The sequence below is a fragment of the Sinocyclocheilus grahami genome, unplaced genomic scaffold (genome assembly GCF_001515645.1).
Source record: "Sinocyclocheilus grahami isolate Dianchi unplaced genomic scaffold, SAMN03320097.WGS_v1.1 scaffold13.1, whole genome shotgun sequence".
NCBI lineage: Eukaryota > Metazoa > Chordata > Actinopteri > Cypriniformes > Cyprinidae > Sinocyclocheilus > Sinocyclocheilus grahami.
Genome location: NW_015505192.1, coordinates 2660853 through 2677904, shown reverse-complemented (window position 1 = coordinate 2677904; position 17052 = coordinate 2660853). Strand labels below are relative to the sequence as shown.

The window sequence follows — 17052 nt, the reverse complement described above, 5'->3', positions numbered from 1 at the left end:
GGTGTAATTATACTGTATTATTATGAACGGAAATGGATGGACTTTCCATAGCGCCATACTATTATATGTACACACTCACAAACACACAAAAACTTTAGTAAAAAAAACTAAAAACATAACACCAGGGCTAAAACAACCAAAAATCTAATTACTTGTCACTGGAAACATGTTTCACTCTTGGTTACAACACATAAAACAATAGCAGCCACCATCCCTATTTATCAGAGCGTGTCTGAGGATTATGACATTATGTATGCTTTAACAGTTTTATGCCCTCATTTCCCCCCCTCAATAATCTTTCAAGCAATTAAGCCTTGATTTACAAAAGCTTTTCATGCCTGAGAGTTTTTTTTCCATCAGCATCGATCTGCAAAGATGATCTGGAGTGAAGGGGACCCATGGTGAACAGGTTCTGTGGTCTCTCTGTGGCTAGCATGTTCTCCTGTACATATCTGGTGAAGGGGGGGCTGTTTAGACCGTGTGAAGAGTTTCAGGTCAAAAGTCAAGTGCAGTGTCCTTTAGCACAGGATTAATCCATCTGCCGCAAAACTGAGCACCTGTTCCCTTCAACTGTACAGCTCGAGCGGTCTTACATAATGTACATTTTCATCCCTCTTTCTCACACAGATAATTATGCAGGCATTTAATCTCTCCTTTTATGGAAAGCCGCGCAAGAGATTTGCCCTTGCCGTTTTGAAGGGTGAATGAAATTATGTGCGAGCAACAAAGAAACACAAAAGACTGGAAAATGGAAAAGAGTGACATTTATGAGTGTTGAGTGGCTAAGAGAAAATAGTCATCACAAATAGAAATGGTTTTATTATATTAGAACTATTTTTGTATTAGAATGAGTTCTGAAGGATCATGTGACACTGAAGACTAGATTAATGGCTGCTAAAAATTCAGAAATATATTTAAATAGAAAAGAGTTTAAATTGTAATAATATTTCAAAATATTGCTGTTTTTACTGTATTTCTGATCAAATAAATGCAACCTTGGTGAACAAAAGAGATTTCTTTCAAAAACATACAAATATATTTTTTAATCATATATATAAAAAGCTACATCAGGGTTTTGTTACAACTCTACTGCACCTACATGTTTTCAGTCACATTTACAGGTCCACATAGTTTTTTACTGCATTGATATACTGCATTGATTGTAAAACTGAATATTATTATTGGATTGTTATATAGTTTATTTTTAAATATCCCCTTATAGAATGTGAAAATAATTTACACGTGCCAAATAAAGAATCATTAACATTCAAATACAAATATTAGAGTAGGTGGAGATGCGTTGTTGTGGTTAGTCTCAGACCAAGATGATCAGCAGATTTATGACTGTTGGAAGGTAATGAGAGATGACCAGAAGTGGTGTAATTATACTGTATTATTATGAACGGAAATGGATGGACTTTCCATAGCGCCATACTATTATATGTACACACTCACAAACACACAAAAACTTTAGTAAAAAAAACTAAAAACATAACACCAGGGCTAAAACAACCAAAAATCTAATTACTTGTCACTGGAAACATGTTTCACTCTTGGTTACAACACATAAAACAATAGCAGCCACCATCCCTATTTATCAGAGCGTGTCTGAGGATTATGACATTATGTATGCTTTAACAGTTTTATGCCCTCATTTCCCCCCCTCAATAATCTTTCAAGCAATTAAGCCTTGATTTACAAAAGCTTTTCATGCCTGAGAGTTTTTTTTCCATCAGCATCGATCTGCAAAGATGATCTGGAGTGAAGGGGACCCATGGTGAACAGGTTCTGTGGTCTCTCTGTGGCTAGCATGTTCTCCTGTACATATCTGGTGAAGGGGGGGCTGTTTAGACCGTGTGAAGAGTTTCAGGTCAAAAGTCAAGTGCAGTGTCCTTTAGCACAGGATTAATCCATCTGCCGCAAAACTGAGCACCTGTTCCCTTCAACTGTACAGCTCGAGCGGTCTTACATAATGTACATTTTCATCCCTCTTTCTCACACAGATAATTATGCAGGCATTTAATCTCTCCTTTTATGGAAAGCCGCGCAAGAGATTTGCCCTTGCCGTTTTGAAGGGTGAATGAAATTGTGCGCGAGCAACAAAGAAACACAAAAGACTGGAAAATGGAAAAGAGTGACATTTATGAGTGTTGAGTGGCTAAGAGAAAAGTCATCACAAATAGAAACGGTTTTATTATATTAGAACGATTTTTGTATTAGAATGAGTTCTGAAGGATCATGTGACACTGAAGACTAGATTAATGGCTGCTAAAAATTCAGAAATATATTTAAATAGAAAAGAGTTTAAATTGTAATAATATTTCAAAATATTGCTGTTTTTACTGTATTTCTGATCAAATAAATGCAACCTTGGTGAACAAAAGAGATTTCTTTCAAAAACATACAAATATATTTTTTAATCATATATATAAAAAGCTACATCAGGGTTTTGTTACAACTCTACTGCACCTACATGTTTTCAGTCACATTTACAGGTCCACATAGTTTTTTACTGCATTGATATACTGCATTGATTGTAAAACTGAATATTATTATTGGATTGTTATATAGTTTATTTTTAAATATCCCCTTATATAGCTTAAAAACCCCATGAAATCGCTTACCAAGTACAGTTTTCTATGTTGTGTTGACATATTTCCTGTTGAAACAGGAAGTTTGGGTGGGCTATATCAAAAGATCATTCTAGTCGTGGCCTAATGGTTAGAGAGACGGACTCGTAATCCAAAGGTTGCGGGTTCGAGTCTCGTACCTGCAGGGATTGTAGGTGGGGGGAGTGAATGTACAGCGCTCTCTCCCACCTTCAATACCACGAATGAGATGCCCTTGAGCAAGGCACCGAACCCCCAACTGCTCCTTTTATGGAAAGCCGCGCAAGAGATTTGCCCTTGCCGTTTTGAAGGGTGAATGAAATTGTGCGCGAGCAACAAAGAAACACAAAAGACTGGAAAATGGAAAAGAGTGACATTTATGAGTGTTGAGTGGCTAAGAGAAAAGTCATCACAAATAGAAACGGTTTTATTATATTAGAACGATTTTTGTATTAGAATGAGTTCTGAAGGATCATGTGACACTGAAGACTAGATTAATGGCTGCTAAAAATTCAGAAATATATTTAAATAGAAAAGAGTTTAAATTGTAATAATATTTCAAAATATTGCTGTTTTTACTGTATTTCTGATCAAATAAATGCAACCTTGGTGAACAAAAGAGATTTCTTTCAAAAACATACAAATATATTTTTTAATCATATATATAAAAAGCTACATCAGGGTTTTGTTACAACTCTACTGCACCTACATGTTTTCAGTCACATTTACAGGTCCACATAGTTTTTTACTGCATTGATATACTGCATTGATTGTAAAACTGAATATTATTATTGGATTGTTATATAGTTTATTTTTAAATATCCCCTTATATAGCTTAAAAACCCCATGAAATCGCTTACCAAGTACAGTTTTCTATGTTGTGTTGACATATTTCCTGTTGAAACAGGAAGTTTGGGTGGGCTATACGGTGTGTGTGTGTTCACTGCTGTGTGTGTGTGCACTAAGGATGGGTTAAATGCAGAGCACTAATTCCTAGTATGGGTAACCATACTTGGCCACATGTCACGTCACACACTTTTAGAGAGCATTTCATTGAACAAAAATCTGCAGTGCAACATGACATCAGTATTTCTGGTCTGTTGTCCAGGAAGTTCAAGACAGTCAGTCAGGAGTGCACTAGCATGTAGACGATTTCACAGCTAGCAGACATTGCCTCAAAAGTCACACACTTTCACAATGAAGTTTAGCGAAACACATTTTCAGAGAATAGCTTGACTTGAAAACTCGCAGAGCAAAACTGATTACATATGCATCACACGACTGCACGTGCATAAGTCAAATCAGCAGATAATGTGCATAAGCATAATTAAATGGAGGAGTTAGTGAAGGTCACACCCAAACAAGTTCTTCAACAGATTTCCCAGTTCTCTAGTCTTCTCTCACCTTGACCATATAAGAAGTGAAGCAAGCATTGAGCTACGGCGCTCACGCAGAAGGCACAAGTTCGAGTCTGTGACAAAAGGCCAAACAAGACCTGAAACTTACTGACAGCAGCTTCACATTCTAGCTAAAACACTGAATCATCATTGCATTGCAGTAGATTATGAAATATCTCACATGCATTGCCATAGTGTCAACCTCAGACACCACACCTAAGGACCCGTTCACTGAGCGTCCGATGCATTTTGCACATAAAAATGGCAAAAGTGGGCTGAATCAGAGCCGGGTTGATAGAATAAGAGCTTTTGAAGATGATGCCAGGCTAGTGGCATCAAATAAAAAAGCCTGAGATTGTTTGAGAAAATTAGGAGCAAGAAAACGTGATCTTCTGTTTGAATAATCAGTATTTTTAGACCGCTTTTATGCCACGTTTTTTGCTTTTAACAAAAACACTGACTCATAAACAGAACGATCCTAAAACACACGAAGCATGATGATTAAAAAAAACAGGCTTAAATTCTGCCTAACCCTGACAGCATCCTGGTGACTTGGTGTGAGAGAACGGTCTGAATCACTAAACGGCCTTAAATGTCTTGATTCACACTCACGGAACTGTGAAAGTCACGTCTGACGCTTGTGACGTCTCTATAAACACTGACACACTGCCACTTAAACACAACAGAGCAAAACATACATGTAGACTCCTATAACAGTGATTCACATCCCTCCACACAGTTATCAGTCAAGCTACACTTACTAAAACAAACACCCATTCAGAATACGGTTAACTACACTAACCATTTAGAGAAGCCAGTAAGAGTTCTGCTACAGCTGTTAGCCGTTTTATTTCCATTTATATAATATATTATGAGTCTGTCATCACAAAACAGAGCAGGGTGTGAACTTACATGAAGCATAGCCAAAATTTTCCATTAGAATAAGCATGAAAACTTGTGTCACATGGACATTCTTATGATAAAATAAAATAGACAAAAACAAAACAAAAATCTTATATATTAACTTTTATTCTACACTATTGATCAAAAGATTGGGATAATAATTATGAAAATGTTAACTCTGCATCACAGGAATAAATTACATTTTAAAATATATTCAAACAGAATATAATTTTTTTTCCAATTGTAATAATATTTTACAATATTACTGTTTTTACTGTCATTTTGATTAAACAAATGCAGCCTTGACGAGCAGAAGAGAGTTCTTTCAAAAAACAAACTTATTTGTCCAAACTTCTGACTGGTAGTGTATATAATGTGTGTATTAATTTTTTATGTATGTAAAAAAAAAAGCGCTTCATCATGGTTGTCACAATTGTACTGTGCCTACAGTTTTCAGTCACATTTACAGGTCCATATTTTTATTTTTTGCCAAATAAATACTGCTTTGTATTTTAAAAAAAATAAACTATTATTAGATAATTATATATTTAAAAAAGTTAAAATAAAAATAAAACAAAAAACATTCTAACAAACAAACGAAAAAATATTCTAATTTATAAAGCAAAGAAAAGCTTTAAAATAAAACTCATACAAACCATTACAAGAAAAAAAAAAGAAAAAAGAAGAAGAATGGCAAAATGGCAATCTAGCTACTGCATCTACCCTCTCTTTTATGTTATAAGTTCTTTGGTTTACAAACTAAACCCAGACACATGGTGTGATTGAGCAATTATGTGAATGTAATTACGCAACTGAAGCCACAGCCAAACACCTTTCGACTTCTCTGCTTCTGAGTGTTTAGAGAAAAACACGACCATCGAAGGAAGTGAAATCAGAGCTACTGCAGTTTGCATTGGCTTTTCAGAAAACTGCCATACTTGCCACAACCGTTGACTCCAAGACAAGCGTCTGGCCCATAAAGTACACATTAAAAGAAGATAAGAAAAAAGGCAAACCAAGTCAGCATTATAGTAGTTTGGTTCACCATGCTTTGTTTTCCTTGAGTTCTGCTAAAAACAGAAAGCCACATCTGTTGAACGAACTGCGAGACCAAATGCTTTTTAGCTTAGTCTTTTTTTATCGTAAAGGAATCATTTTATCCACTCCAACCCTTCTCACATAATCTCTTATACCACCAAACCAAAGCCCAAAACTTTTCCAGATCTTCCATCTATGTGAAAATTTAGCAAGGACACATTAAATTGATCAAAATTGACAGTAAAGTTACTTAAAGGGGTCCTATTATGCTCTTTTACAAAGTCTTGATTTTGTTTTGGGGGTGTACTAGAACAGGCTCTCATACTAGGTTATTCGAAAAACACATTATTTTTCACATTTTATATTATTACAACACCTCTCTCCCCAGTCTGGCATGAACGGCTCGAATAGTTCCTGTATCAAATGAAGGCCCGCCTTCTGAAATACGAAATGTGCTGTGATTGGTTAGCTGGGCCAGTGTGTGATGTGATTGGCAGCACTCGGTCGGGAAATGTCACGCCCCTTACTATAGCCGCCTGCGAGCTTCAGTGTAAATATTGCGTCAATATCAAATCAATTTGATCGTGATTTAAACCGGGATGATTGTATAAATCATCAAATGACCAGCGTTAAAATACGGCTAGCTATGGAACAAGCGACACTCAATAAGACAAAATTTTGATTTAAAGATTATAAATTGGATTTATCAATTATAAACATAAGCCTGGTTATTGTGTATTTAAAACACATTCAGTTTATTAGTACTATTAAAGAAATCCTACCTGTTTTGTTTTTTTACCCGTTTCATTTACGTATGACTGACAAACATGCATCACATTAAGTTTATTTATTAGTCTGTTTATGGTAAAACTTTGAAATCAAAGTGAATGGAAAGTGTTGGATATTCATCCAAATGTAGCCTATTACTCAGAAAAACTAAGTAGAAAGTCACACAGGTTTGGAATGATAAAGGTAAATGATGACAGAATTTTAATTTTCAGGTGAACTAAAGCATATCCTTATAAATCAATATGGTTGAGCCAACACAAACAACTCTTAAAAATAGAGGTTCCAAAAGGCAGTTTTCACAGTGATGCCATAGAAGAACCATTTTGAGTTCCAAAAGCACCTTTCAGTGAGCAGATCTTAAAATAACAATTTTTTTCTAGAACATTTCAAATAATCTAAATAACCTTTTTCCACTTTAAAGAACCCTTTGAAAGGTTCCATGCAGTTAAAAGTTCTTCATGGAACCATATATGCGAATAAAGAACCTTTACTTTTAAGCTTGTACTACCAAAACAAGCTCCATTATGGAGGCCCCCAGTGGTCGAACGTTCTGGAATTAACCTGCAGCTTCAACAGCTAAGCAGGAGAAACCAAAAGCACACATTCAGACAAACTTCTGCTTGTCATGGTTTGAGTGCACAGGAGTCCAGCCACAAACAGTCCGGGTAACCAGCCCTTTCACAGAAGATGATGACAAATGTCTGCGGTGTGCTGTGGGATTTCCACACTTACATACTGAGAGCATCAAAAGCCTATTTGGTCACCATCGAAGGACTAAACTTCCTTGAGTGACTAATCCTGAGTTTAAACCTGTGGCTCACATATAAGCCACTGCACAATCACTTCCCTCCAAAAGCAAAGTTCACTCCGGGTCAATAGAGTTTGCCAACCCTGGGACAATGTCACAAGGTTTCATGTCTGTTAAATAAAGGCTATTCTACTAAGTTTTCTCATCTCCAAATTACTTTCTACCAGTAGTTTTACACATTTCAGTGCCCTAAATGAAGCTAAACGCGATAAAACGAGCAGACTGGACAGAAACAATCGTCAAAAATGCTGGCGTTTGCAGCGCACACTTCTTATCTACAGCTAGTTTAAGCAGGCTGTGTGAATTTTACTGTGGACTGACTGTTTTGAAACTTATATGGTAGTTAAATAGCTCCTAGACCTCAGTTATCGAGTTTTTACAATATGGGACCTTTAAATCAATTTTAAATTAATTGAAAGAGCTCAAGAAAAATGAGCTAAGAATGACCAAGAGGAAAAGTCCATCCATGCTAAAGTAGACCAACTAACTTCACTTTTTCGCAAGGGTGACTGTAGTTCTGACGTCACCTTTTTACAGAAGTCACAACGGTTCGTGAAAAATCACAGCTAGTTTAAGCAGGCTGTGTGAATTTTACTGTGGACTGACTGTTTTGAAACTTATATGGTAGTTAAATAGCCCCTAGACCTCAGTTATCGAGTTTTTACAATATGGGACCTTTAAATCAATTTTAAATGAATTGAAAGAGCTCAAGAAAAATGAGCTAAGAATGACCAAGAGAAAAAGTCCATCCATGCTAAAGTAGACCAACTAACTTCACTTTTTCGCAAGAAACATTCCTCTCAGTGTGTGTTTCAACATGTATAGCATCAGCAAAAGCTAATGTGCATGTTCACACCCACACCTGCAAAACAGCCACTATTATCACAGAAGTGAGCAAGAATATGAATCACAAGAGACTGGTTATTAGAGAGAGACTGGAATTAACGTTAACACAACAGCATTTCGTACTTTGGTTTACTATAAAAACAAAATGAAATCCACAATTTTCACAAACCGCTGCAATAGCGAAATCTCATAAACACTGCCGAGTTTAAACCCAATTAGAGACAATGACTTGTATAGTTCAACATGTACGTCCAGGACTTTCTTAAACATGCTTTGAAATAATAAAGTTAAATCATTCAACATTATTAATGTAAATGACATAAAACAGACATTTAAGAAGGAAAAATCCTAGGAAGCATGTCTACCCATCTGCTGGGTAACCAGAGACATATGTAGTGAAGACAGAAGTGAAAACTCACCAGCAGCTGCGTGCATTCAACTCAAACTCGGTCAAGTGCTCTGAGAGAGTAGTCTCAAGCTCCACTCTGAGAGGCAACACTGCTATCCATAGCTTTAGGGGAGGAATAGGAGGAGGAACTGACATATAGCAAAGAGGGAGGGCGAGAGAGAGAGAGAGAGAGAGAGAGAGAGAGAGAGTCTAGAAGGAAGTGAAAGAAGCAACATTACATTCAAAGTTAGCGTTCTCTCTGAGCTGGAAATGACACGAGAGGAGAGAGCTAATTCTCACAAGTCCAAGGTCATATTTTAGTTAAAAATATTACAATTTTAATTTAAACAAACAAATAAATAAACAATTTAAAGAAAGGTCAATATTTCATGCATGAATATATGAAAATATATTCATATATAAATATAAATCAATATGAACTACAGATTTGTTTAAAACTACATCATGCTTAATGTGTTTTTTTATTCAAGTTATTATAAACCGTTTTAAAATGCAAAATGAAATAAAAGTACAGAATAAAAAATATAAAAAATTAAATACAACACAAGATTTAGAATGTTTTTGCATTGACATTTTCATGACAATTAATGAGATTTTCTCCCCAGAGCTTCATTACCATAACGCATCAGGATGTTTTAATTTTGAGAATTTTTTTGGCCACTCTTATTACAGTAATATAGTATTTTTTTCTGTATTATAATTATGCATGTAAATCGTACATTATAAGCCATACAACTAATACTAACATTATGTACAAATGCCTCACAATTTAAGTAACAATTGTTTTTACATTACAGAAATTAGAAGAATTTTTTTCACATTATGGTAATGAGAATATGTGACCCTGGACCACAAAACCAGACTTAAGTCGCTGGGGTATTTTTTATTTTTTTGCACCCTCAGATTCCAGATTTTCAAATAGTTGTATCTCGATCAAACATTATCCTATCCTAACATATATCAATATATCCATATATCAATGGAAAGATTATTTATTCAGCTTTCAGATGATGTATAAATCTCAATTTCGAAAAATTTACCCTTATGACTGGTTTTGTGGTCCATGGGTCACATATATGAGAAACATTTTTGCAATTATAATAAATATAGTTAATATAGTATAGTATAATTAATAGTAATTGTATTTTATATGATTATATTTGGGGATTATTTAATTCACAAAATTAATTTCTTAATGCAAATTTTTTAAATATAAAACATAGCAATACCATGGTACTTAATCATGTACCATGTTATCCACATGGTATACGTACTGTAAATATATATAATATAAATGAATATAATACTTAAGTATAATTTTCTAAGTACAAAAAACAAAAAAAAAGCAAAACAGCGCTTGGGATTGGGAAAAGAAAGGGGCAAATCCCTGCACATTTTTTTATTTTTTTGCACCCTCAGATTCCAGATTTTCAAATAGTTGTATCTCGATCAAACATTATCCTATCCTAACATATATCAATATATCCATATATCAATGGAAAGATTATTTATTCAGCTTTCAGATGATGTATAAATCTCAATTTCGAAAAATTTACCCTTATGACTGGTTTTGTGGTCCATGGGTCACATATATGAGAAACATTTTTGCAATTATAATAAATATAGTTAATATAGTATAGTATAATTAATAGTAATTGTATTTTATATGATTATATTTGGGGATTATTTAATTCACAAAATTAATTTCTTAATGCAAATTTTTTAAATATAAAACATAGCAATACCATGGTACTTAATCATGTACCATGTTATCCACATGGTATACGTACTGTAAATATATATAATATAAATGAATATAATACTTAAGTATAATTTTCTAAGTACAAAAAACAAAAAAAAAGCAAAACAGCGCTTGGGATTGGGAAAAGAAAGGGGCAAATCCCTGCACATATCCGTCCTACCCCAGTCCGGACCTGCACGCACACCCCACTTACTTCAACATGTTTAAACTCTTCCCACTACTCATCATGATCCAAAAAATCCATGCAATTTTCTCCTGAAATTTCTGCACGCTCATGCACCGTGAATGGCAACATAAGAATGACACATGCATCACATGATAGCCAAGAAAAATAAATGACCAAACATTGAAAAAATACAAATAAAAAAGTACAAATAATTACATGGATCGGCTCTCTGGCATGCCATTAGATGCACTCACCGCCAGCCGGTCAGAGTCGCATGCATGTTTGCATGTGTGCATGTTGCTCTACACCTCAGTACGACAAACCGCTGTCCTCTATTCTCGCTCCGGAGCAAACTGCAGAGTCCTCCTGCAGTCTGGCAGGATTTGTTGGACCGGGGTGCTTTCAATCTAATAACTCCGTAAGCTGTGTGTGTGTGTGTGTGTGTGTGCGTGTGTTCTACAAGGTGAATGTTTCTATCCCTGGTGTTGTTTCTTCCAATGTGGGCGCAGTTTAGACCCTGAAGGTGTTTGTGGGACTATTTAACTGCCGGAGTCTTTATAAGGAAGGAAGACATCAGATATAATCCTGTTGACAGTCTGAAGACCCGGTGTGTGTTTAAAGGCCCCCATCCTCACACAAACAATGCACATAAATTGCTGCTTTGTCTTGCTGACATCTTCAGATGAAGCTTATCTGTGAATCAGTTCACATGAATTGCTTTAATGGATTCTTGAGGAGGAGACATGATAACAATCTGGGCAAAAGTGCTAAAAATGGAAATGTTTTTTATTTTTTTGCACCCTCAGATTCCAGATTTTCAAATAGTTGTATCTCGATCAAACATTATCCTATCCTAACATATATCAATATATCCATATATCAATGGAAAGATTATTTATTCAGCTTTCAGATGATGTATAAATCTCAATTTCGAAAAATTTACCCTTATGACTGGTTTTGTGGTCCATGGGTCACATATATGAGAAACATTTTTGCAATTATAATAAATATAGTTAATATAGTATAGTATAATTAATAGTAATTGTATTTTATATGATTATATTTGGGGATTATTTAATTCACAAAATTAATTTCTTAATGCAAATTTTTTAAATATAAAACATAGCAATACCATGGTACTTAATCATGTACCATGTTATCCACATGGTATACGTACTGTAAATATATATAATATAAATGAATATAATACTTAAGTATAATTTTCTAAGTACAAAAAACAAAAAAAAAGCAAAACAGCGCTTGGGATTGGGAAAAGAAAGGGGCAAATCCCTGCACATATCCGTCCTACCCCAGTCCGGACCTGCACGCACACCCCACTTACTTCAACATGTTTAAACTCTTCCCACTACTCATCATGATCCAAAAAATCCATGCAATTTTCTCCTGAAATTTCTGCACGCTCATGCACCGTGAATGGCAACATAAGAATGACACATGCATCACATGATAGCCAAGAAAAATAAATGACCAAACATTGAAAAAATACAAATAAAAAAGTACAAATAATTACATGGATCGGCTCTCTGGCATGCCATTAGATGCACTCACCGCCAGCCGGTCAGAGTCGCATGCATGTTTGCATGTGTGCATGTTGCTCTACACCTCAGTACGACAAACCGCTGTCCTCTATTCTCGCTCCGGAGCAAACTGCAGAGTCCTCCTGCAGTCTGGCAGGATTTGTTGGACCGGGGTGCTTTCAATCTAATAACTCCGTAAGCTGTGTGTGTGTGTGTGTGTGTGTGTGCGTGTGTTATACAAGGTGAATGTTTCTATCCCTGGTGTTGTTTCTTCCAATGTGGGCGCAGTTTAGACCCTGAAGGTGTTTGTGGGACTATTTAACTGCCGGAGTCTTTATAAGGAAGGAAGACATCAGATATAATCCTGTTGACAGTCTGAAGACCCGGTGTGTGTTTAAAGGCCCCCATCCTCACACAAACAATGCACATAAATTGCTGCTTTGTCTTGCTGACATCTTCAGATGAAGCTTATCTGTGAATCAGTTCACATGAATTGCTTTAATGGATTCTTGAGGAGGAGACATGATAACAATCTGGGCAAAAGTGCTAAAAATGGAAATGAAGAAGCCTAAAAATGATAGCGCATACTGATGACAGGTCATAAAATACATTCTCATGCTATATTATGAGCATCACTGAAATAATTAATTCTGACTGGTTAGTCGTGGCTTTCTGTAGTCATATAATTGTATATAATGACTGTTAGGGTGAGTGATCGGTTATTTGCCACATAGCTGTGCTGGTATCTTCACGTAATACAAATATTTTTAACTCATATTAATCATTTCATAAGCCTTTCTTTTTTTATTTAGTAAGTAGCTGTGTAACAAGTGGGGCAAATACACGGCCAGATTCACGTTATCACAAAACAAGCCCCTCTAACCTGATAAAAGACCCCTGATCATGCTGTCGGGGTGAATTCTGTGATCATGCTCATCTGGCTGTACATTATCCAATACATATAATACTTAACAGATCATTAGTTAATGTAGATTCAAAGTTAGAATTACACCAAATATTTGCACTTAATACACGTCTCAACCAATGAGAGCATTGGGGGTGGGTCCAAGACTACCGCAGCATCCACATTAACGCTCCCAATAAAATTATTTAGGCTAAGCATCAACAGTCACAAACCACTGTTCACTGTTATTTTTAACAGAAAAGAATGCAACGTGCTCGTAATCACGACTTCAAAAGTGGGAAATAGGAAGTTTCCGATAGCACATGAAGACAGCAGAGAAGCACTCTCGCGCTCAGCACAGTGGAGTGCCGTTTTGTTAACTTTGTGGTTTATTATTTTGAGTAGTTTGGGACGCAGTAACACACGGCCCTCTTCACATTATATTGCTTTACAGATCTATCACTCTTGCCGCTCAGAAATGTTTACGCAATAATGCAGCACGTATCATAACTTCCGCGCTCCGGTGCGGTTAGCGCTCACTGATCTATATATAACTGAACCGCGATCTGGCCCACCTCTTCCAAACGAGCCAGGGACTAGCGATCACACTAGTCAAACAAATCGGGCTTTGGGGGTCAAATGCGCTCGGGCACGGTTAAGATTGCCTAGTGCGAGTACACACTTATTCTCCCGCATCCCGCACACACACACACGAGTCTCTACCCGCCCGCTCCCGCACTCGCCCATCAAGTGTTGGTCCGCGCCACACTCTGCTGCGTTGGGTCCTGCGATAGTGCAGGTCTCTACTCAGAAGGTGCCATGGGTGGTGGATGAGGAGATACCCCCTGACAATGTAAAGCGCTTTGAGTGCCTAGAAAAGTGCTATATAAATGTAATGAATTATTATTATTATTATAATGTTATGATCAAGGCTCTGGACTCTGAGCATAAAAACGTTAATGCCCTGCCAAATAGCTTTGGTTTTATATTTAATTTGATTACATTAATGTTATAAATTGAGATTTACAAGAAATATTTTAACTGCTGCTATGTAAAAGGAATACTGCTGTAAAAAGCACCTTATTTATTTAAAGTGTTTGCAAACCAAATCTTATTGCCATTTTGTTCATATAGCAGTACTTTTAAATGAAAAAAAGTGCACAATACACTACTTTTGAATGCATTATTGAATTTTGTGCATAATGCGATTAATCGCAGACAGCCATGCGATGAAAAAATTGAATCATTGCCCAGCACTAATATCATATATATATAGAATCAATAATAAAAATAATAAATTAAATAAATTGAATTGTATTCATAGCTTGGCAAGTGTTCATTTAGTCAAAAAAGGTGAAATGTCAAAAGTTTCATGTGAATTTATGAAAAATGTAAACGTATAAAAATCACAGCATTAATGAAAGTATGCTATTTCAGGACCTTTACCATTTTTTGCATTGACAATGCTTTCATGATAATCATGGAGATTTTATCCCCAAGTTTCATTACCTTAATGCATCTGGATGGGTTTTTTTTTCATTCATAATGACTTTTTAGATTTTAGATCAAGTTAAATGTTGCCCAACATAAAAAAATAAAATAAAAAAAAAGCAAAATAAAACATAAAAATAAAAAAAACACTAGTGAGACCAAATGTAATTGCAAAACTAATGATTGGTTTTTAAGACAGGTTTCCAAACACTCCCGTCTCATCTGGCATTGGTCAGACAAACAGATAGTCTCACTCCAAACTGGCATCATTGGTTCAGCTAACATTTCTATGTTGAGCCGGTTGGGATGCTCAAACTAACAAGGTTTCAAAACCACTGCAGAGCCGATCACGTCATATAAGGCCTGTCAGTCAAACATATGAGGAGCAAATCCTCCTGAACCCCAAACAGATGACTGCACAACGCTAGTTTACAAAGATTTACCACAATACTATAAAACACCACACCTTGCGCAAAATATGCTCTGAAAGGGAGGTTTTGTTTTAGTTCTGCTTTGTTATTGCATTAGCATTGTATTTCCAGGATTAGATACTTAGGGAGTAAAATATGCTTGACGTACTAGTCCACGTGAGTCATAACGAGTCCATCTCTACCAAACACACACTCTACTAGTCAACTAGAACGGATCAGAGGTTCCAAAGCTTCCTAAAGAAAACTCACTGTTCCTCTGGCATTCAAAGTAAATCAGGCTGAGCTTCACTTAAGTCCTCTACAATTAGCTTCCTACATAAGATACTGTGTGTGTGTGTTTGGGGAATAGCGTCCCATCCTCCAGAAACCCCTGCTGTCTACCTCAATTAAAAGAGTCTATATTTAAAGAGGCATGCAGACAACAGCAACACAATTACCTGAGGGGATCAGGTGCTCCAGGCAAAGCAATAGGGAAGATGCAGCACAAGTGCTTCAACACAGCTGACGCCCATCTGACACAATATAGCCATTTTTGTCATAACACAAGGACACAGGCCAGTCCTGCTTGTGTGTCGTGACTGTTCCATCGCCATGATTGTCAGAATATCTTATTTGAAAAACTACCAGTGATTTCAAGCTTGACAACCCGAATTCGAAGTTGCTTAATTTTCTGTGGATACTGACATTTTTCCCCCTAAGATTATTAGAGAAATAGAAAAGTTCAAAAGAACAGCACTTATTTAAAATAGAAATCCTCATAAATATCTTTACTGGCACTTTTAGTCGATTTAATGCATCTTTGTGGAATAAAATTCTTAATTCTAAAAACTTTGAAAGGCAGTTTACAGGTCACAAACACTGGGTACAGGCTGATTTGAAATTAGATTTAAAAAAAAAAAAAGAATATACACAATCCAATCAAACAAACTTTGTGGATTTTTACAAATAAATGAATCATAGCTTTGCTGAGGTACAAGTTGTCAGAATATCTTTAGAATTTTTGCTTTAGGATAATTTGAATGAACTGAAAAACACTGAGGATCAAATGATCATTACTGCATTTTGATTTAGCGTGACTGAAGACATTGAAACTCCTCACTGGCAATTTGCATATTTTGTTACTAAAGCCAATGTTTACTTGTATTTAGCAACCCCTTTGAAAACCTAAAGGCATTTAGCAAGAATAAGAAACGCAAAGTTTTACCAAATCATGAGTAAATCATTTCTGTGAACTGGGTCAAGCGATTCAATGAAAAGATTCAACTCAAAAAAAAATATATATATATATTTTTTAAATACATATAACAGATTTGTGAGACAAATAGACCAAACAGAGTCGATTATACTGAAAATCCTTGAATCAAGTGAGTTAAACTTGAGAACTGAATCAGTCAGATTCAAACGATTCATTGAAAAGAACCAACTCAAAGAAAACGAGCATTTGCCAGTTCAAATTTTGGACCCCTTTAAAAACCTAAAATAAACAAATGCGAATTGTGAGACAAATAGACTGAAATTAGTTCATGTTTGGAAAATCAGTGAGTTAAACTTGAGAATTGAATCAGTCAGATTTAAACGATTCATTAAAAGGTTCAGCTTAAAATAAATAAATAAAGCATTTGGCAAGTGCTAATTTTGGACCCCTTTGAAAACCTAAAGCCATTTAATAAAATAACAAATGCAAAATCTGACCAAATAATTCAATGGTTTTTGTGAACTGGGTCAAATGATTCATTTAAAAGATCCAACTCAAAGAAAACAAGTGCTTGGCAAGTGCTCATTTTGGACGTGTTCAGGAACCTAAATGCATTTAGCAAAATAGCAAATGCAAAGTTTGTCCAAAGTTCACAGTTCTGCAACTCTGTATTTCTCTCTCATACTAGTAGCGTTTCGGTTTTTTAGGTTTTGTTGTAAAAATCTCAGAGCGGATTTACTCCAACACCAGAGAAGAAAAAAAAAAA

At 35.7% G+C, this 17052-nt stretch overlaps 1 protein-coding gene across 4 annotated transcripts in view; it reads right to left on the bottom strand.

Annotated features, from left to right (window-relative positions):
* The window catches only part of LOC107599151 (pleckstrin homology domain-containing family G member 5-like), a 78795-nt gene that overhangs the window by 42134 nt on the left and 19609 nt on the right, over positions 1-17052 (bottom strand). Inside the window, exon 1 of one of the 4 annotated variants that reach the window (XM_016290673.1) lies at positions 10982-11155. The exons of 1 other annotated variant lie outside the window; for it this stretch is intronic. In XM_016290673.1, coding sequence (XP_016146159.1) covers positions 10982-11023 — 42 coding nt within the window. In that variant the 5' untranslated portion in view covers positions 11024-11155. Of the gene's footprint in view, positions 1-8809; positions 8904-10981; positions 11156-17052 lie in introns of those variants that run through there. 2 more of the 4 variants (XM_016290666.1, XM_016290685.1) reach the window with 2 other exon arrangements.